Source organism: Heliangelus exortis, chromosome 2 (assembly GCF_036169615.1).
Source record: "Heliangelus exortis chromosome 2, bHelExo1.hap1, whole genome shotgun sequence".
Classification (NCBI taxonomy): domain Eukaryota; kingdom Metazoa; phylum Chordata; class Aves; order Apodiformes; family Trochilidae; genus Heliangelus; species Heliangelus exortis.
In genome coordinates, this window is record NC_092423.1 from 105,490,703 (window position 1) to 105,513,793 (window position 23,091).

The following is a 23,091-nucleotide window of genomic DNA, read 5'->3' on the forward strand; positions in this document are numbered from 1 at the left end:
CAAATATCAGCATTTTCCAAGCAGGTCTAGCACCACATAATGTTAATCTGGCCTGGGCAGCAAATGTTCCTTGCTCTCTTCGGTCCTGATTTCTGTTACTCCCTGCACAGCTGTTCTTTGACTTGTGATCCATCAATTGGCTGGCCATTGGTGAGGCAGAGAGAAGTAACACACCCCCCTTTCAGGTCTTGTGATAAGGTTCTTAATGGGCTGAGGACATGTCTTGTAATTGATGATTGTACATATGACACTTCAGACTGTGGCTTCTCATTGCAGTATGTCATCATGCCTGCCTGCCATTGTGTGACTTGGTTAGGTTAGGATTTGGGAATGTAATACTCTCTAAGCTGAATTTAATAAGCTGCAATTTGACCTTGTCTGCTCTTAAATCAGCTGTTTTGGTTGCTTGAGATAAGTGGTATTAAAAAATGGTAATCCCCACCTCCTGCTTAAAAAAAGACTGAGAAATGAGAAGATTTCAGCTAAACATGGACATTTCTGGCACTTGATTGCCCCAAGGTATGTATTGTATAGAGCAGTCTGTTTTTAGAAGCACTGAGATTTTTATAAACTGCTTTACATGTGTCTGAAGTATATGCTAGAGTACCCTGGAAAAATAAGAACATCTGAGTAGCTGCTCCTGCCCCATGGTGGTGGGGAGTGCTGGAACTGTTCTGTCCCACTTAGTTGTCTGTGATGGTGTGTGGAGGTTTGGGTTAAGCGTGCCTTTCTGGTTTTCACTTTGTGTGAAATAGAGTAAAAGATGAATTCAGAAGACATGTGCTTTGGTGGAACACCAGAGGGTGCCACAGACTCACTTTTCAGCCAGGCCCCTAGGTGTGAGATGCATGTGCATTGTTGGAGCTTCTTTTCCAGTGGTATATTCAGTATAAATGTCAAACCTGATTTCATGCAGGGTAATGCTCAGAACTCTTCTCTGTTTTCCCTCTTAGCCTGATAAACTTAAATCACTGAAGACTTAAAACAGCTGTGAGAGTTTTTCTTGTTGATTCCTGGGTGTGACACAAACAACTACAAAAAGTATTAAAGAATGTGGTGTAGAAGAGGGACCTGAGAGAGGGATTGCTGAAAATGAAAGGTTAATTTCTGGCAGAAACGGTTGCATGTATACTTAGGAATATTTCAAATTTATCACTTTGTGTGGTTTTTATAGCTTATTCAAAGTACATGACACCTTACTTAAAATGGTTCAATTTTGAACAGCGTGGAAAAAAGAATAGTAAAAAGTAAAAACTTCACATGGCTTTTGAAACTTATATGAATCTTTAGTGAGCACTATTTAAAAGGAATTGCAATGATAGTTTCTTTGGGTTAAATAAAGTAAGTGCAGCAGTGTTTTCATAGATGCAAATTAATCTTTCATCAAGGCTAGTGACTCAGTGAGTTAAGGCAAATATATCACACTGTGAATTAGTTGGCATTGGTCCTCCAAAACATTGCAGGTGTCTATGCATATGCATAGACATATGCATATGTCTACTTGCATATAAGCTCTGGCATGTGTGCACCCACAAGAGAGATTGTGTGCATGGAAATATTAAAGAAAATAGTAATCTGATAAAGGCTGGTTTTAGAGAACCAAAACTTGTATATATAGAAAGGTGGATAGATGTATACAACAGAAGTTCACCTCCTTCTTGCTTGAGTATTTGGAGTACGTGGCCAGAGTAAAAGCTAAAATCACTTACTGAAACTTCATGCAATACAGTTGTACCTGAGGTGCAGGCATCCTTACTTCTATCATGTCATATTTGTGGCAGTGCAGGGAAGTTCCCCCTGACTGGAAAAGGGGAAACATAACCCTCATTTAAAAAAAGGAAAAAGGGAAGACTTGGGAAACTATAGGCCAGTGAGTCTCACATCTGTGTCCAGCAAGACCATGGAGCAGATCCTCCTGGAAACTGTGCTAAGGCACATGGAAAATAAAGAGGTCATTGGTGGCAGCCTACATGGCTAAGGGCAAATAGTGCCTGGCAGATTTGGTGGCCTTCTAAGACAGGGTTGCAGTGTTGGTTGGGAAGGGAAGAGCGACTGATACCGTGTACCCGGACTTCTGCAAAGCATCTGGCATTGCCCTGCACAACATCCTGGTGTCTGAATTGGAGAGAGATGGACTTGGTGGATGGACTACTCAGTGCATAGGGAATTGGCTGGCTGGTTGCACTCAAAGAGTTGCAGGCAAGGGCTCGATGTCCAAGTGGACACCAGTGACAAGTGGCGCTCCTCAAGGGTCAGTACTGGGACTGTCTCTGTTTGACTGATTTATTTGGAGACATTGGCTGTGGGACTGAGTGCACTCACAGCAAGATTCCCCACAAAACTAACCTGTGTGGTGCAGTGTACGTGATGGAGGGATGCCATCCCGTGGGATGCTGGCAGGTATGAGAGATGGACCTGTACAAACCACATGAAGTTCATCAAGGCCAACTCCTGCATCTGGGTCAGAGCAATCCCAAGCACAATTACAGGCTGAGCAGAGACTGGATTGACTGTGGTCCAGAGGAGAAGGACTTGGGGGTATTGATTAATGAAAAGTTCACCATGAGCCAGCAATGTGCACTTGCAGCCTAGAAACCAAACCATATCCTGGGCTGCATCAAAACAAGTGTGGCCAGCAGGTCAAGGGAGGTGACTGTGCCCTTCTGCTCCATTCTCATGAACACCCACGTAGGGTACTGTGTCCAGGTCTGAAGCTCTGCAACATGAGATGGACGTGGAGCTGTTGGAGAGAGTCCAGAGGAGGGCCATAAAGGTGATCAGGGGGCTGAAGCACCTCCCTTGTGAAGATAGGCTGAGAGATTTGGGTCTGTTCAGCCTGGATGAGAGAAGGCTCTGGGAACACCTTCTAGCAGCCTTCCAGCACCAGAGCTGGCCTTAGAGGAAAGCTGGGGAGGGACTTAAAGGGTATTTAGTGATAGGATGAGGAGTAATGGTTTCATGCTGGCAGAGGGTAGATTTAGATTACATATTAGGAAGAAAATCCCTCTTGAGAGGGTGATGAGACAGTGGAAGAGGCTGTCCGGAGGAGTTGAGGGTGCCTCTTCCCTGAAAGTATTCAAGGCCAGGTTGGATGGGGCTTTGAGCAACCTGGTCTAGTGGAAGGTGTGGTTTGTCATGGTGGGGGCTTGGAACTAGATGATCTTTAAGGTTCTTATCAACCCACACCATTCTATACTTTTCCATCATGATAATTTCAGGTTCCAGGATCTTTAGCTCTGATACCTGTGATGGATGATACTCTTAACCCTAGTTGTGCTAATTTTGAAATCTCCTTTATCAGCAGATCCTGCACTTTGGTGGGATTCATCTCTCTGCCACTAGCAAAGACGTCTCTGTAGTGGTCATTAAGAAAACCAGAGTGTATTTGTGAAGATCAGGCAGCACTCAATTAGCATGCAATGAAACTTCATTTACATGCTTCTTGAAAGATCAGGTTCTTTGTTGGGCTGATAGAGCATGAGTGTGCTCTTGGAACTGCTCAGTTGCTGTTTGTGAAGGGGTAGAAGGGAAGCTGTTCTGGCATCCATGACTTCAGCTTTGGATTGTAACTTAGGTCATTTAACCATTCTGATAATCCTAGGGTTTAATGCTTTTCTCAGCATGAAGGCTTTGGGGTGCAAGCCTAGTCAGGAAGCTATGTCTAGTTAGACCTTGTGAATGAGGCTGGATAGGAATCTGTTTGGTCTCTTTTCCCCTGAGCATATCACATAGAAATTCTTAGCCGTGAGGGAATGCAAACAAATGTCAGGAGAAGTAGGGGAAAGCCAGACTCTTCTTAACCAGGCTTTTCTCCAGAAGTTTTTAAAAGATACTCAGCCATAGAAAACTATCGAGGTGGTTCTTCAGAAGCATAGCATCCTCCCAGCTATGAGCATAAGTACTGTGTGGTAGGATTGGTTCAAAGGGCAAGGTCTGGTTGGTCCTGTATACTGAAAAAGGGTATTTGTATCTTATTTTTCAAGAGAATTCACTGAAAGAAAAGTGAAGATCAAGTTTGTGCTAATGATCTTGTGATAACAGTAAATGATCTTGTGTAATAGTAATTTCATACAATAGGCATCTCAGAAAACGAGCTTGTTTGTAAGTTCTGTGAGTTAGTATTCAACTTAATTCAAGACTTGATTGTATCTTGTGTATTAGAGTTTTAAAACAAATTTCAGACTGTCAGTAGTGGTGCAGGATGGGGGCCTTGTTGGGACTCCTAATCCAGGTTTACCTCAGTCCTTGGTTTCTGAACTTGTTCAAAATTTTGTTTTCATGTAAAAGATATGCATGGCTAGCAACTGAGGCATTAGTCAAGCTGACATTGAGAAGCATTTCTCTAAAGTTGTCTAAAGTTTGAAAGCTTCCAGGAGCCATCTGTGCCTGTCCACCCCCACCCTAAGGATGTTTTGCATATGGGGGTAGGCTCCTAGATACTTGAATGTGGCTCTTTATTGATAGCTGAGAGTCTTTTTCTTTGTGTCTGTTCTGAATGAAACATAAAATGTTTTTCTCTTTAATAGGGATGAAGATGAGATAAATGATGTGACTTCTATGGCTGGGGTCAATCTTAATGAGGAGAAAGCCTACATTTTGGCAAACAACACTGAGCTCATTGGTACAGTGATCCAGTCTTGTGCAGATGAACCTTTTCTCTCCTCAGAAGTGCTTCAGAAGAAGATCTTGAGCATAGGTGAGAACAAAGCATATTTAATAGATGTGTATGGATGTAGTGTTTTTCTGCCTGTTTCATCATCCAGCCTTCAGTCTTTGAAGAACGAGCTGGAACTATTAAGATCTGACATCTTAATTCATGTGTTTTTACCAAGCTTTATGGGGTTTTTACTTGCCCTACTAGAAAACCACTTTTTAAAAAGGCTTTTTATGTGGAAATAGTCTGAAGTGCAACCAGAAAAAAATTGGTGCCTTTTTTACATGTGAGAGCTGAGCAGCTTGATTTCTTTTAAAATTAACAGGGCAAGTAACAACCATGTAGATGCTAGCACACCTCGAGTCCTGTGTCCAGTTCTGGGCCCCTCAGTTTAGGAAGGATATCGAGGTCCTGGAGCAGGTCCAAAGGAGGGCAACTGGGCTGGTGAAGGGACTCGAGCACAGGCCCTATGAGGAGAGGCTGAGGGAGCTGGGGGTGTTCAGCCTGGAGAAGAGGAGGCTCAGGGGAGACCTCATCACTCTCTACAGCTCCCTGAAAGGAGGGGGTAGCCAGGGGGGGGTTGGTCTCTTTTCCCAGACGACTTTCAACAAGACAAGAGGGCATGGTCTTAAGTTGTGCCAGGGGAAGTTTAGGTTAGATATTAGAAAGAATTTCTTTACAGAGAGGGTGATCAAGCATTGGAATGGGCTGCCCCGGGAAGTAGTGGATTCTCCATCCCTGGAGATATTTAAAAAGAGACTGGATGTGTCTCGCAACCGCAGCGGTGGGTCAAGGGTTGGACTTGATGATCTCTGAGGTCCCTTCCAACCCAGCCAATTCTATGATTCTATGATTCTAAGTGTGCTTTTCCATGGCTCCTAACTCGATTCATTACACAGACTTTCCCAACAGCTTAATCATTCCTCAACCCGTTCAGATACAGGTACAGAACTTCAGATCCTGCCCATGTGATCGGGAAGGTGTTTCAAGCTGCCAATCTGCACAGGGCAGAGCTTTGTTTGTAACTCTCTCTATGGCAAAATCCTTAATTTTATGCAAAAGAGACATTAAAGCAGTTTGTATCCGTGACTAATACTGTGGAATGTATGTTGAAGGGCTGAGACTGAACTGTAGTAGGAAGTTTTTAGTGTATGTATCATCTCAGCTGTTAGTTTCCAAGCAAAATAATAACTGTTGCTTAGCAATGTTGTGTTAGAATGTCAGAGCAGGAGCATGCATTGCTATAGCACCACACTGATTGGTACCACTGCTGTCTACAGCAAACTGCACGAATGTTGCTCAACTCCTTGCTCCTTCTCTCCTTGCCATACTGGAAAAGTGAGTTTTACAGCTGAGCATTCAGGAAAGCCTGCAGTTTGTATGCCCAGTCATAATTTTGTCACAGTGGTTTAACTACACGATTGCAAAGCCTTTCTACACACAGCTTGTTCTGAGCCCAAACTAAGCAGCTAGACTGTGAGGAGTGTGTAACCTGCAGATGCTATCTGCTGCCTCAATGCATCTCACTCCAGGTAGCCAACTGTGCTGTCTGAGTTGCATGGGGCATCACTGAGTGACCTGTAAGTGCTGTGCTGCTCATGGAGAATGGAAAGAACGCACTGAAACTGGTACTTAGAAGCTTTTCCCAAAATTCAGAAGAGGGTTAGTCAGTCATCCCAGGGAAGAGGATACAAAGAAAAATAGAGGTCTGCAAAAACAAATTAAAAATGCTTATCTGATTTTAGGTATGAAAACAATCCATTGAAAGATGGAAAATACAGCAGCCTGGCTGATTCATGACTGTGGATGTTGTTATTATTAATCAATTCATGTCATAAATGAAAAGTGCTTTGCTTGCAAGGAGAGGAATATTGTCAGGGAGTATAGCAATTCAGAAAATAAACACTTGAAATGAGCCCTCTGGTTTAGGAAGTGTATGTGGAAGGAGGTCCTTGGGTTTAGGGTTTGGGGTGTTTTTGTCTTAATGTTTCAGTACTGTTATAGGATAGTGGGAAACTGCTAAAGAAATGTTGAAAGGTGCTTGAGCAAAATGCACTTTGCACTCATCTGAGGTCCAGGCCGGTGCTTACTGGCCAAGATCAAACAGTAGGAACACTTTGAATGTATCCTGAAAAACATTGTAGATTTTCCCTGTCTTGTAAGATTGTAATTAATTTTCAGCTAGAATAGCAAAGAAGAATGAAGTAGGTGATTAGGTTTGGTTTTTGTTTTGTTTTTACAGTGTACTGTTTATCCATTCATAACACTCCGCTTGCCAATAAATTCTGAAATGGGTTTTGAAGGCGTGCTGTATGTTGCATCATAAAGCATTACAGCTGCTGTTAAATGCAGCGAGGGGCAAGGAAGAGCACTTCTGAGGGGCATGGCGTATGAGGCGTGTGAAACTGCTGCCTGCTGTGCCTACCAGGGAAAAGTTCTGCCATCCAGGTGTCTTGATGGAGCTGCACCGAGTGATTGATGTTGTCAACCCCAGGAAGGCTTCTCCGTCGGCAGCCTGCAGCCACGAGGAGGTTGCAGAGGTGATGCCCAGCCATGGGCACGGGGCTGGGACAGCTTTGCTGGGAGCTGTGGCCAGCCTCGGTCACAGCTGCTGAAATGCAGAGAGGCAGGGGCAGCCCTGGAGGAAAGGTTGAAGGTGGTGGCACGATGACCCGGGCCGTGTTGTCCGAGCTGCTGCCGTGGGATGGTTGGGTCTGTCTGCCCCGTGCCGGCTGGTTGAGGCAGGTGAGAGGATCCCATGTGCCTGGAGTGTGCTGCAAAAACCATCCCTGCTCATCGAATAAATGTCATGAGTTGTTAACAAGCACAGTGTCAAGCAGGGCAAAATGTAATTCTCTATTTTTTTTTAATTACTGGAATTAACAGAATATGGCACTAATTTCTTCAGCTACTGCTTCTCCCCCTCCCCGAACATGAGGCTTGATTTGTGTTCTTATTAACTTTGTCCTATAAATGACCTTGCAAGGAGAGTGGTTCTGGAGGCTAAGTGAAACAATGTCTATATTTTCTGAAGCTCCAGGCTAAGTTTTATTAATGTAATGTCTAAGATCTTTGAAGTTTTGACTTTACCAGGAAAATCATAATCTCCAAACCTTTATTCATAATGGGTATGACTTCCAGGGGGAACAGAATACCTGCTGTGCTAATTATTTCAATTATCAGCTACTACTAAAACACGTAATGGATTTTCTCTGCTTCCACAGGTAAAAGGCATGACATTATGGAACTTAACTCTGATGTTGTGAACTTGATCTCCCATGCTACACAGGAGAGATTACGAGGTCTCCTAGAAAAACTAACTGTAATTGCTCAGCACAGGGTATCAACCCACAAGGTAAAGGAAATCATTAAGCAAGTTTTGCACCAAAGTTTTCCCGCTTTGCAGCCTTTAAGGTAAACCTCTTCCAAGTGTAGGCACATCATATGCAATATTTGCATCTTCACTGTCTACCAAAGGCTGGTTTTAACTGTTCGTAGCCTCTAACTGTTCTTTACATTTTCCATTTGACTTGTTGGATAAGTGCTCTTAAAATCAAGCATAAGAGTAAATGCATGTGTTTCTCCTCTTACATAAAGTGGTGGCTGTTATACAAAATCTGTCTTGGATGGTAAATATGAAGCTATTTTTTTAATGCTCCCTGTGGTTGGGTTGATTTAGGAGCCTCTTTGCTTTATTCACTTCCTGTTGGTGGAACAGTAAAAAGCCTTGGGAAACTGAATTGAGGAGAATTTTTTTTTTTAGAAAGTGCTCAATGTGAAAGCAGACATCCACTGTGATCTTAAAGTTTCCAGAAATTTATTTCCACCGTTGCTATTTAAGTTTTCTTCCCATCCTTCCTGTATTAGTTCCATCCAGTAGAAACTATATTGGGTTCCAGTGATTCATTATCCCTTAAGATGGTTGTGTGGTATAATTGTGAAGCAATAAGTTACTAGTGACCCAAATAGATTTTTAAAGTTTTTTTATTTTGTCTTTCCATTATAAGATATTAGTCCTTTCTTCTATGAATGCTTGGTACTGAAAAAAGTTGGAAGTTAGAAGCAGACATATCTGTTGACTCTTAAGTGTTTGTTTAGGTTGATTGTTTTTTTCTTGTTTTTTTTCTTTTTAACAAACTTTATACTTAAATTTAATGAGATGGGATAGGAGTTACTTTTGTACTGAACAGTTTTTATAGGCTTTTAAGCACTGGAGAAGTAATAGTAAAGAGCAGGAACTATTTGGAAACTTCCAAGTATTTATAGTGATGTCTGGAGCAGTTGGAGTATGCTGCTCCTTGCCAGCAGAAGATGCATAGAAAAAAAAAAAATCAGTATAAAAAAAAAAAGTATAGTGAATTTTTAAATGAGAAATTGTTAGTAATCTGCACATGTTCTCTGTTGTCTCTCCAAAGTGTGAGATCCAGTATTGCTCATGAGCAAAAGTGAAGTGGAAGCTGAAGTCTTGAAGAACCAGTAGGTCCTGGTGGCTTTCAGCCATCAAGGACACAAGGCCATATTTTTGGACAGGGGGCTTGAAGGGGCTGATTTCTTTGAAACTTGAACTAAAGCACCAGAGAAACTGATAGGTTTTTGTTTGATTGAATTGCCAGAAGCAATGATAAAATTGTAGGACTGCAATAAGCTTGCTTTCTTTTCCTCTTTTCTCAAAAACAAGGCAAATAAAAAACCAAAAAAAAAGTAACGGGCGTAATAATCCTAGAGGCACAGGTACCCTCTTTCATTAAGATGATATTACACTACAGAGGACTGTCCTATAGGACTGCATTTGTGAGCAATATTATTATGAGAGATGCTGTCAGGGTTTTAGAGATCTAAATTCAAGAACAGAACACTAGAGGGGTTTGGAGCTCTGTATGTATTATTTTATATGTATATACATACAGAGACACACACATGTACACGCAGCCCTGTATTCCATCTCTCACAGTACTTTCTCAGTCCTTCTTTCCCTTTAGGCTGTTGATAGGTGGCAGTGTACAATATGGGTTCCATGTATTTCGGGGAATTATCCAGAGCCTTTCCTGAATGTGTTGCCAGCTCTCTTCTGACTAAAGGCATACATGGGAATGCTTTGCTTCAATGCTGCATGTTTCATATAGGTGTAAACATCAAAATTTCAGTGGGAATTGGCTGTGTTTTGGAGTGCATCTGTGGAGAAATCTTGAGTGTGTACATGTCTCTTGAAGAAAAAAAGAAATGGGTAGGAATGAATTTAATAACAAGATGTATAAGTGTATAAGTACACTAATGGGATTCTGTGAGAACAATAGCTTCTTGGGTTAAAATTAGCTCAGTTAATGTAAAAACATCTTCTTAGCTGTTAGATACAAGTTCAGCTTTGAAACATACAAATCTAACCACACTGTTGTTGTTATGTGCCTTATCACCAAGTTAAATTCTGTTCTTGATTACACTTGTAACTTCAGTTTTGTTACAATTTCACTGTTGTGGCTGGGGTCAGCTTGGCTTTAAGTGAGGAAGTTAAACTGTGAAGTGAGCAAAAACTTGATTCTATCTTGCTTCATCATAACAGTTATGGTTACAAGTTACAAAAAGATACATTACAATGTTTTTTTGTCAAAATAATTCACTGCTAAATGATCAGAGAGAGCAACTTCATTGAGTAGAACAAAATATAACTCCAAGTTTTCTTCTTCCTTCCATTTCTTATCCCATATAAGCTCATGGTAGTGCATTGGGCTGCTTCTGACTGAGAGGTTTGCATTCCTTATAGGCACAGGGGCTTTGATGTGGCTTTAGAATGCAATATCTAACTCTGACTTTGGGCATTCCAAAGCTAAACACTTCTAAACTTTGGGAAAAAAAATCTTCTGGTAATAGGGTCTTCTTCTTTGACCCTTTAAAAGGATTGTGGCATGATGGTGGATTATGGTAAACAGCTGCTTCAAAAACAATTGTACTAATGCACTGAGACTGACTCAAAGTAGTATATGTTTTGTGGGGAGCAGTTAAAAAAACCCATCTTGAGCAGTGACAAAAGAAGGGGGAAAAGTTTGTTTGGCTTCTTTGCAGAGCCACAGACTCCACTTTGGAAAGACAATCTGCTCGGTTGCAACACTTGATCTGCTCTGAGCCACAATGAGCTACATGACAATGTTGTGGCTCACTGAAAAGGAGCAAACTTAATTCCAGAAGGGGGATTGATTTCATGCTCTGGCTGGGTTGTGAGAATTCAGATTGGGAGATGACAGTGCTTCCCAAGAAGACATTTACTTTCCTTCCAACTTTTAAAAGTGTATGACTGTGTGTGAGAACAGCCTGTGTACAGTGTGTTTGAAAATAAAAAAACTAGCAACTGAAGTCATGGATAGTTCCTATACATAAAATACATCCTTGCCTAAAGTATGCTGTATATATAAAATATCTGTGCCTGTTCCAGATCAGCTATGTGTCAAGGTTGCTTCATTGAAGTGCGAGATGGGGTAGGGGAGAAGGAAGGGGTTGCTGGAAATACGTAGTGTGTTTAGCTGGTAAAAACCCAAGGATAAATTTCTCAAGAAAAAACAAGTTCACAAAGTGACAGAGACAGAAGATAACACAAGGATGTGCATTATAGGGTGGTACAAACAGGTGGCTAAGACATGCCTCACAGAATGGTCTCTCTGCCTTGTTTTGTCTAATGCTCCTTTGACCAGTGCATGGCTGAAATAACATTTATTTGGAAGAGCAGAATAATAAACCCAAACTTTTCACTGCCAGTTGACCTCATTTTAGATTATTTTCCTTTTCTGTCTTCTTTTCTATCTAGGCAAAGTAAAACTAAACTCACTCAGATTTTCCAGTGAGGGCAAAAACAGTAGGAAAAATAAACTGATTGCACTTTTTTTTAGCCCAAAAGGCCTGTAGTCTTGTTTGAGTTCAGTTAGTGATGGAATTTGTCATTAGTATTCACTGGCCCAGCTTTTCACAAGGGTCTGGACCAGATGACTTGCACAGGTCACCTTTCAACATAAGCTATTGTATGACTTGAGAGCACCCACTGAGGCAGAAGTATGTATTCCCAAGGCTTTAACGTACCATATATAATTAATCATCTCATATTCCCCACCTTCCAAGATTCATTATAACCAGTTTGAAATCACCCCTCTGTTCCATAAACCCCCCCCCCCCTTTTTTTTTTTTTTTAAATACTAGGTGAGGCTTACTTCAAATTCTGGATTAAATAGCTGAAAGCACAACTCCGAACATTAGAAACTTAAAATCTCAAATTCTCAAATTTTATTTATTCTTCACCCCTTTTTTTTAATTTTTTTTTAATTTTTTTTTTAATTTTATTTTTTTATTGTATTTTTTTCCTCTTAACATGTCTGGAGTAGTCTTGTACACATATTTACTGAATATAGTATTGCTGTTTAAAACAAAATTTTAACCTTTAAAGCTGAAAACTTTTCGGTTGTTACAGTCAATAAACAATGGACCTAGATGTTGCTAATGTCACTTTTGCAATAGCCTCTTACCAGTCACAGATGCTAAGAAACGTCACACACATTTCAGCTTTCAAAAAATAGCATTGTTCTGTTCAGATTGTTCCCATTGGGTTTCTGAGCTTTAATGGTGTATTTAAAAGCCTGGTTGTCTGTAACAAACTTCTCTTTCCAGGGGAGTGATAACTATGTCGTATCTAGTGACACCCGAGCACAGCTGAGATTTCTTGAAAAGCTTGATCACCTAGAAAAGCAGAGAAAGGATGAGGAGGAACGTGAAATGTTGCTTCGAGCAGCCAAGGTAAGAATTGCACTTCTTACTTTCCAGGGAAGTAGTGGTATCCTTTAGACTGCTGAGCATCTTTAGGTTTCTCTTCTTTGTGTTTGAAGTGTAGTAACCATTAACCTTGTAACTGGAGAACTGTAATGTTTAGGATATCTTAGGTTCTACAGAAAAGGATTTTAGATTTGTGTATTATTATGTGTATTTGTGTATTATTATTTGTGTATTATTATATCGCAATAGTTCTTTGAAATTTGTGGTTAGTGGTCTTTTTTTAGATTAGTCCTACTGATAAAAAAAAAAAATAAATTCATATAGCCATAAAGGTCCTTCCTGGGTCTGTTTCTGGCTCTGAAATTGGTATGTCTTTTGCCATATCTGTGCATGGCACTGTTTGAAAATGTGGGTTTGTTCTGCTTGTTCAAGCTGGAGCTTGGTGAGGTCCATTACCCTGCCAGATGTGTTTGTTTTCTGTAGTTAGATCAGAGGGGGAGCCTTGGAGCTGGTACCTCAGCATCTACAAGCCCCTGATGGAGGCACTGCTAGGACTGAATAAGTACCTTTCCTCTCTCTTACCTGCCTTCAAGTGCAGGAGCAAAATGAAAATAAATATCAGTAGCTGTTGCTCCATGAAATGTGAATTTCTCGTCTCCTGCTTGTTGGGTTTTTGTTTTGTTTCAAGCTGAATTCTGGAGCCCCTGGGGTGGAAGCCTGATCTGGAGTTGAAAGAATCGTGTTGTACTTGCACGAGTATGACTCCCTTTCTTTCCTACACTTCCCATCCTTTTTAAGTGTCTGCTGCTGACATGAACAACATCATGCCTAGACTGGACCTGACTGACAGTGTTAGCATCATTTTCAGCTTAATCTTGCTTCAGGCTAGAGCAGAGGCAGCCGGCCCAGATGAAGGGGGGGAGGGGATTGGGGTGCGTGCGTGTTTGCACGTGGAGGGGGAGGGAAGCCAGTCTGGATCGAGGCATTCAACCCTCGAGCTATATCTTTCAATCACCAGAGAAAATTGTCATTTATTAAATATTTAACGGATGCGACGGTGTTTGGATGCCAGTAATTTCTATTCAATCTTTTTCCTCTTCCTTTGGTAGAGCCGTTCCAATAAAGAAGATCCAGAGCAACTGCGGTTAAAGCAGAAAGCGAAAGAGGTAGGACCATGTTACCAAGTTACCATGCTTGCCTTTGTGTGTTGAGAGAAGGTTGGCAGCCCTGTCCTGGCAATTAGGTCAGGGTTTATTTTGCTGCTGCATACCATTTGCAGAGGCCTTGGGGAAGGACAGGAACTGCCGCAGGCAAGGGCAGTGCTTCAAATGAGGTCAATGAATTATGAGCTCTCTCTCTTTTTTAACGTTTTATTTTCATACTTTCAGTCCTATCTGGAAATGGCTCTTTGTAAACTGCAGCAGTACACTTGGTAGGAATATAATGTGGGATTAAAAAAAAAAAAAAGGCAAAAAAACAACAAAAAACAAAAAACCCCGAAACTTTGAGATTTAGCATCTGGGACTGTACAATAGGCTACATTTTTCCAGGGTAATTGTTCGTTTTGTAAATCTGATACTGCTTATAATTCTTTGGCTGGGAGGCGGTACTGGGATTTAGTTTTAAATGGAAAACGCCTCTGGCTTTTAATTTTCTGGGCCCAGCAGTTTTCTGTTCTGGAATGGAGCCCTTGTTTCACACAGTTCATGTTTAGCTGCAGGGGTTTTAGTTTATAGCTTAGACTGGTTAAGCTTTTACTCCCAGAGGCCTCTGCATAGCAACTGTAGAAATCAACAAATAAGTTCATTTATGTCTGCAGCCTCCTCTCAGTAGCTGACTTTTTACATTTCCCAATATCCATTTCCTGACTTTTCTAGCCTGAGAGAAAAAAGCTCCACTAATTGGAGCTTATTTTAATTGAGCCTTAATATTGGATCTCACTGGAGTTGCCCCCAGAGCTACTGGGAACAGAATGAAATGAAAGTACCTAAGGTTGAAGTTGTGTGTGTATGTGTGTGTGAAATTTTTCACTTGACCTACAGATTCTTTTCCCTGCTGAATAAATCATCAAGCCTGTTCACATTTCTGATTAAGGATCTGACAGCAGACGATAATAAAGACAATTGAGGTGTGAGACGTGTGATACAGAGCTGAAGAAATTGGTTTCTATAGTTACTTGACTGATTTCATGCAATTTTTAAGGATCTTTGTGCTAAATGAGAGTGATTTTCTGAGCAACCTTTCTCCTTAACTGTGCCTCTTGAACTATGAAATTTGTTGTTGCTTAACATTGCTGTGCATGGCTACTAGGTGCCAGCAGCAGCAGCAGGTTATTTATGAATGCTTTAAAGACCCTTATTGTTTGGATTAATGTAGGAGCCCAGGCAAAACAAATGGAAATCCAGTAAAATAGTATTAGAATCAATGCTCTGGATTTGCACCCTAGTAGAAGAAATTGTAAAATACGGAGACAGAAAAGGAATTTGCTTTACTCTATCTTTTAATTCTTTCTTTTTCTGCTTTGAACTCTTTCTTCGTGCTTACAATCTGTGAGCACAAAGTTGCCCTAAAGCCCTTCCCAGTTTGCCTCTAGTGCCACCAGGATCAACAACCAGTGGGTGATGCTAAGTTGCCTTGTTTTGTGGGAGGCTTTACCTCTGCTTCATCTGACTGTTTCTAGAGGATTTTTCTTTTAATAAAATGCTGCAGAGCAATTTATTTTTCACAGTAAAATAAAAAAAACTGCATAAATGATGTGTGTCATCTTAAAACATAATATGTACTGTCTTGAATAATATTCTGTGATTCAGATATCAGAAAGAAGTTAGTTATGTGTTTTGAGACTTTTTTTTTTTAGATTGCTTGGTATTCTTATTGAGATCTCTTTTTAAAAGTGGCAAATAGGTGTACAAAGAAGGAGCCAACGGAGCAGAGAAAGCATCTAAGTTTAGTGCTTGGTGTTCTACAAAGTCCTTGGAGTTCACCCTCTTCAGTGCATTTTACCTTGTGCCAGACTCTCACAGCCTTCATGGCACTTGGCCTGCATATTTCCTTTATGCTGTGCTCCTCTCAGAGTGATATGGTCTCCAGCTGCTTCAAAAAGAAGAGGAGGCAGATGTGCCTCTTGGGTAGGTGCAGATGTTTGTGTTGGTATTGCCTTGCCCTCTGTCCTGCTGTTTTGTTCTCCAGAGAATGGGGCAGCCAGAACTTCTGCAGGTTTCACATGCTGTACCCACCTGCTCTGTCTGCTTACCTGCAAGACCATCTCAATCTTGAGTGGAAATGAGCCCAAATGCAGCTGGTCAGTTTTGGCACTTTATTGACAGTTTAGAGATAAATGGTCAATGAACATTTGCTCTAAAAAGCAGAAAAACCAGACATGAGTAAAGCTGGAGTAAGAACAAAAGAAAATCAACAAATATGGCAAGTCTAAAACTGATACTGCAGAGGCATGGTCTGTACTGGGATGAAAGCCTGAAAAGGCTCACCATAGTCTGTCTTGACCTGTTATGCATGTAGCCAGCTCTAAGAAAGCACACTTGGGAATTTTGATACCTCTGTTTGCTGGAATTAGATCCTTTCCAGGCCACTCTTATTGGAAAGCCATATTTTTGATCCACTTGAAGTTCTTTAAAAGTTAAAATGTGTCTTTTTTCCTCAAAGCTGTTTTGTGTTGATGGTGACCCCTGGGAGAAGGGAGAGGGTGTAGGGTAGTGTCACTGGAGCATATTTCTAAAGCAATGTTTCTCAAAATGTAGTCTACATGCTAACAGTGAATACTTATGAAGCCAGGATGTGCTGTCATCCAGCAGCTGGAGGCAACATCTTAACATTGCTGGAAGTACATCCAGAGACTCAGCAGTGAATTCTTTTATCCAAAAGGCTATACATAATTGCTGTGACCTTTTCATCCCGTTTTGCATGACCTTTTGCCTCAAACTTCCCCTGTGCTAAGTCATTCATTTGCTTTCCTATATTCTTAGTCTATGTAGTTTGCTATGAATTAAGTCTTTATTTACTTTCCCCCTTCACCTGTTTCAGCAGATTTTAATACCTACAGAAAGTGCACATTCCTTGTGAGGCAGCTGCAAGGCTTGCCCCAAGCTGCTCCTTTGTGCAGTCAAGAATTTTGTCTTTGCACACCTCATGGGCCAGCTCTTTGTTGCAACTTCGTTCCCAAAGTCTGAGTAAATTACCCCTGCTTTTCATTCAGCCTTATCTGCCACTTCAGGCTGAGAGGATTCAGTCCTTGCAGTGTCCCTGATACTTGCACTTTTAAAGCATAACTTTTTTTGGTGCTTTCTGCTATTTCCTGTTCTACTTTCAGCTATACTTCCAATTACAAAGAAAATATTCTGTTGATGCAATTCTTGTAGCTGTATTTACAGTTTCTCTGGCTTCATCCCTTCTCTGACTGAGCTTACTTAAATTGAGTGGGTGTAGGATGCTGTCAAATGCACAAGAATTCCATACGAAAAGTGCATCCCGGAAGACCTGTAAAAATGTCACTATTAAACAGTGTGTACTGTAAATATAAAAAACCCCATAAATCCTGGTGTCTTGTACTTCTGCCTCAGCCTCAGAAGTGAGTGTGCTTGAAGTATGGCTTCAGGAAGCCTAAGGCTGAGGCTGGGCAAACCTTTTGGATTGTATGTGTGCAAGATTGCTGCTTGGGGTTGAGTAGCTGAACCAAGTATTGTATTTGTAGTATCTTTGCTTATTCTGTGGTAGCTACCTTCATCTCTGTTTTCACCTTGTGGCACCTTGCAGCATCTATCAGTGGGTAAAGCTGAGCATCCTGAACTAGGAGAAGAAGGGTGTGGAACAAGCCCCTGAGGGACTGCAGAATTGCTTGCCCCATTCTGTGCCCTTTCCAGCTCTGTTCTTTTTCGACTGCACGGATCAGTCCCTTGTTCCTTCCTGCTTGATGCATGTGTGCATTTCACTATTACAGTTTTGACACAGATACCTCAAGACAGCAACAGATTATATGTTGAGAAAATTCAGTACCTGTAGTATCAACTGATTGGGAGCAAACCCTTGTTTGTTTGTGGGCTTGTTGTGTTGTTTTTTTTTGTTGTTGGTTGTTCGTTTGGTTTGGTTTTTTGTCTAGACAACCCCATCAAAAACAGAAAAAAGTCTGCATGATTCCAGGGAGTTTGTGGGTGCTGTGTAGTAATGACTGTAAGGTAGTTGTTCCATAGTATCTTTTTTTAAAAATTAGTGATCTTTTTTCCCCTATGTCACTTACCCATCCTCTCTCACTTATTTCATCTTACATTCTAGGGTAACAAGTAAATGTAAACCTAATTCCTTGTCTTCTCCTCCCTGTATCATCTCCAACCCACATTTTCAAACTGTTTATTTCCTTTTTTTCTCTATGCCTCATGTGCTGCTTCTGTATTTAGTCTTCTGGACCTAAGGGTTCAAATTTTTTAAGACCACTCTTGTGGCAGGGGAAAAGGAAGCTCCCTGGTTAACCGTAACCTCTCAAAAAAGCAAACAAGATGCTTTGAGCAAAGTAAAATCTCCTCATGATCCATTGCCTTTTTTGAGCCCTCAGTGACATCCTGAGAGCTTTTGGTTAATTACCTGATTTATATTATCTTTGTTCTGTACTGTTTTCTTACCTGCTTCTGCATGTTTTGAAAAAAAAAAAAAAGAGGCACATAATTATTGAACAGACATAAATTTTGTTACCTGCAATGTAGCTAAAAGGCCTGTCATCAGAGATTGTGTGTTATGAGTTGTTGTAGGAAGTCAGGGATGGAAGTCTTTGTCAAGTGTTTAGATTATTGAGCAAACTGCAGAGTGAACCAAATTCATTTCATCTTGGTGTTTTGAAGGAGTGTAAGAAAAGAGCAGCTGAGATACTGTTCCAGATTCCCCAAAATTATCTGGCTGGAAGATGACAGCAACTATCCTCAGTTTAGTGAAAAACTAACACCCACACCCACCCCTCCAAGTCCATTAAGCCTGTTTTGGATTGTCAAATTAGCCTTTTCCAGGTTTCTCTAAGACACTGTAATGGACAAGTAATGAGCTGAGCATATGGCCTTGGATTAGAATCTTGCTAATAGAGGAAATTTTAGGACTAAAAGTACAAGAAAAAGATGATGATGGAGGGCCAGAGTGTTCTGTGCTGAGAAGGAGTGCTGGGTGGACTGCCTGATGAGGTGGACTAGTAATTACAGATTGAAGATAAAAGTCTTCAGCATTCTCTGTCTTTGAGACCTCAAGAGTGAGTAAATGCACAATGTTAGAGTAGCTGAAAATAATTCAAAACCGTATCATTTATAAAAACTGTGACTGGTTTTAAAGTAATACAGTACAAAGACTGGACACTGTCCTGTTGTGATAATGCAGGTGTGCTGATGGTAATTGAGTGGTCTTCTTGAATGTGATAGCATCTGAAGCAAAAACTACAGGGTGTAATTGTAATGCTCCAGGTGTTCTAGATTATTCTAGACTACACTTAGGAAAGGTCTTAACCAGAATAGGTAAGATTAGGAATCAAGAAATCACTGTACCCTGGACCTTTTTTTGTAAAATTATGTGGGCACCTGCTTATTTATAGATTGAAGAATGTCAAATATTAACTGAAGAATTATTTTTTTTTCCTATGGGCAAATTGCTTCACGGATATCCTGCAAAAAAAAAAAAAAAAAAAAAAATCTGTTTTCTCCAACCTATCTTACTGCATTGCACCCTTTAGTTCTAACCAGAAAAGGCACCTGGTCTTGTGGCACACAGCCATGGTAGGGGCTGTTTGTCTAGTGAATCAGGTATGTGCAATATTATCCTGAGAGAATCCTACAGTATTACATACAGCCCTATGATAAGTTAAGAGTGCCTATCAAACCAGTGCATGCTATTCTACCTTTCTATTGTTAAATATAAATTACAACAGAGGGAAAAGTCAGTGGAAACTAATTGTATGGCTAATTAAAGCAGTTTGAAAGGTAGCAATTGTAAGAAGATAAATTGCATTATAGACAAGAGGAGAGGATGATAAATGTTTAAATATGAAACTTTCAAATGTCAGTTTTCCTCAGAGAATGTCCCCCATATGAGAAGTCTGCTATTCCAGCCTCAGTCAACCTGTTGGGCAGAAAGTTCTGTATAGGAAAGGTGGAGGCTGGAGGCAATAATGCTTGTTGAGAGTTATGATACCAGTGTGAAAGGCTTGGGATTGCAAACAGATTTTTAAAGTTTATTTTTCATTTTCATCTCAAGTTCCTTAAAATGCTTAAATGCCATGTGAAGAAAATGAGTTATTTTTTTCTGACGTCAATGAGTGGAGAATTGACAGAGCACAGAGTGGCTGAGAGCAGCCAGGCAGAGAGGGACCTGGGAGTCTGGATTGACAGGAAGATGAACATGAGCCAGCAGTGTGCCCAGGTAGCCAAGAAGGCCAATGGCATCCTGGCCTGTATCAGGAACAGCGTGGCCAGCAGGTCCAAGGAAGTGATTCTGCCCCTGTACTCAGCCCTGGTGAGGCCACAGCTTGAGTCCTGTGTCCAGTTTTGGGCCCCTCAGTTCAGGAAGGAGATTGAGGTGCTGGAGCAGGTCCAGAGAAGAGCAAGGAGGCTGTGAAGGGATCCAGCACAAGTCCTGTAAGGAAGGGCTGAGGGAGCTGGGGCTGTTCAGCCTGGAGAAGAGGAGGCTCAGGGGAGACCTCATCACTCTCTACAACTCCCTGAAAGAACGGGGTAGCCAGGGGGGGGTTGGTCTCTTTTCCCAGGCAGCTCCCAGTAAGACAAGAGGGCACGGTCTCAAGTTGTGCCAGGGGAGGTTTAGGTTGGATATTAGGAAAAAATTCTTTACAGAGAGGGTGAAGAGGTAATGGAATGGGCTGCCCAGGGAGGGGGTGGATTCCCCATCCCTGGAGGTTTTTAAGAAGAGTCTGATGTGGCACTCAGTGCCATGGTCTGGGAACCACAGTTATAGTGGATTAAGGGTTGGACTTTATCTCAGAGGTCCCTTCTAACCGAGATAATTCTGTGATTGGGAGCAGTAGAAAACTTTCTAAGTACTTCATAGGAGACACAATGAAACCCAGTGGAACTTGGGAAAAATGGTCAGGAAAAAAGAATGGATAGAAGAGAGAGGAGTCAGTTCAGTGGTATAAGTGACTCCACTTAAAAGGCACCTCAGTATTTAATTTTTTTAAATTGTATAGTAATGGGCAGTAAAAAGGACCACTTAGATGTTCAGGTTCCTTTTTCACTGATGCAGTCTGTAAAAAAGTAAATGCTGATATTTGTCCACAGTTGCTTTGACTTACTTAGAGTTTGAATATTCATTAATTTATTGTTTAATTTTCTTTATGGTGGAAGCTTGAAGAGTTGGGGGCTTCTGCCTCTTTTGCATGCTTATATTCCTTGCTTTTATACCCCTGCAAGTCTTATATGAATTTTTGCTCATTTACGTTAGTGTTTTTATTACTTCTGATGCACTTATTGCTGGATAGCACACATAACCCTTAGGCATACATTAACTTGTCTTCAGCCTTCCCTGGTTTCCTTTCCTGACAGTTCTTCTTTTACTTTAAATATTTATTTCATCTGTCTCATATTCTGTCAGCCTACAATGTCATATGTTGTGACATTCTCACTTTTTTCTTTATATTAAACCCTTGTACATACACTTTTCAGTCTTTCCTTTATATTAATTATAACCAAGTACAGAATTGTGGTGTTTAGCTTCCCCATCTGTCTTGCCAGCATTTCTTCTGAGCTCTTTTATATCCATACGACTATTTGTTTGTTATTGCAGTGCCAAGCCTATTTTTGGGTTTTTTCCTAAACACAAACTCCTAGCACTTAAATCTGAGAAATGGAGAAATCTCTATTAATTTGTTTCCCAATACTGTACATATTGAAGCTCCTGCAGAAGTAGGCAGTGGTATGAATTTCTTGAGATCAGTGTCATCCACCAGCATCGTACTGGACAAGTGCCACATGCTTGGCTTTACTTTAACCTCGTTCCTGCTACTGCTCTATGAGGCCCTACAGATGCTTAGTTTCTTGTCTCTACTTTTAGGGAAATCCTCCCTGCTAAAACTACTCTTGAGTATCTAAAGAGTAAAGGTTTCATGTTCTTTGTTTTCTGTAAAAGCTTACAGCAACTGCAGTGTTCTGCTTTGGGGACTTTGTGACCAAATGTGAGCGGGTTTGTTACTCCTATTAGAATGTGAACCTGTATTCACCTGGGTAGCTCTTCCTTTCCCCCTTTGATGATGCACCCACCTGGTGCTGTACATATCATGGATTAGCATGAATTAGTTGACCTTATTTGTAGTGGAGTATACTTTTTACTTCCTTCAGTTGTGTTTAAGAGGTTAGCTTTGTTGCAGTGCTTAAGGAAAACCTTGCAAGATTTGTGTCATTTAATGGTATCAGAGCTCAAATAATTCAACAACCATATATCACGTACTTCATAAGTGAAAGGTTTTGGGACCAGCTTGCAGTATTGTTTTAAAAATAGTCTCAGCATCTTGTAGCTGAAGTACTGCTCATCTTATGAAGCTTGAAATTTATTTTTTAATATTAAAATGACGCAAAAAAGTCATTGGTGTGGTAGTGGAAATAGGTTTTGCGTGTTTTCTGAGATGTGGAGTATGAGACAGAAGTGAGAGAGAATTTCTGTGAACGGGAAAAGAAATATTTTTCTCAGTAGAGGATTGAGTGAAGAACAGAGAGGTCAATTTTAAAACCTTTCATTGTGTGTGATTACAGCCATGCTGCGAATGCCATTTCACTATGAGGGAGAACTTTAAAATATACCTTGCTTCTTGATTTGTGCTGCAGGTCAGATTAACCTAAATGGTTATTGTGTCACCCTAGAGATTCCTGCTTGCTGCCGACCAGACTTTAAACCCTATTTTTATTATTAAAAAAGCCAGCAGCAACAAAGAATATTTTACAAGTCTTGAGATGTTTTCATAGCAATTTGATCTTTATACACAGGATTTTAGAACTCTTTGTACTGCTATTCTGAGCATATGTAAAAATTGGAAAGGGGGGGGGAAGAAGGAGCATGAACATTCATTTGCCTCTTGCCTGGAGACTGTCCCCTCTCAGTGCTTTTCTTGAGGAATAAATTTTGTGCAGGACATGTGTTGTATTTTTCTGTTGTGGTGAACAGCAGCATCTTTCAGTAGTTGAAGTAGGTCAGGTTGAGGACAAACTTGCTCATTTTTGGGGCTGATGCATGATGCAGGTTCCCCCTGCTCCTCTTGAGTTGCCATTATACACTTCTGTCTTCAAAAGAAAAAAAAAAAGCTATTTTCAAGATACAAACATGAGTATGACAGTTCCTGTTTCTATCCTGTTCTAGTCAGAGACACCAACACTAGTAAAGCTGGCCCCCAGAAAAGAAACAGTTACTAGGTGCAGCTTTTCTGTTTTATATTTTAGTGAAGTGTATATAGGACATTTCAGTTGCTGCAGTCATCTTTCTACCCTAGTTTGTGTGCTACAAAACTGTCTGTTAAAGAAAGATTTGACTCAACATAGTTGCCTCTTGTTCTTTCCTAATCTTGTTTAGGAAAATCCAGCAGTATTTAGCCAGCCAGTATCCTCGGGTATCCCTTGATGTTATCTGCCTGTCTTCTCTTATACTGTGCTTTTAACTGCTAACACAATGTTTGGACATTTAATCTCACGCTTTTTAATGCAACAGAACTT

The 23,091-nt window shown here is 40.8% G+C and overlaps 1 protein-coding gene across 1 annotated transcript in view; it reads left to right on the plus strand.

Moving 5' to 3' along the window:
* The window catches only part of TAF4B (TATA-box binding protein associated factor 4b), a 76,241-nt gene that overhangs the window by 36,143 nt on the left and 17,007 nt on the right, over nt 1-23,091 (plus strand). The window contains exons 10-13 of the mRNA XM_071737390.1: nt 4,527-4,696; nt 7,879-8,009; nt 12,299-12,424; nt 13,510-13,566. Of these exons, the coding sequence (XP_071593491.1) occupies nt 4,527-4,696; nt 7,879-8,009; nt 12,299-12,424; nt 13,510-13,566 (484 nt within the window). The remainder of the gene's footprint in view (nt 1-4,526; nt 4,697-7,878; nt 8,010-12,298; nt 12,425-13,509; nt 13,567-23,091) is intronic.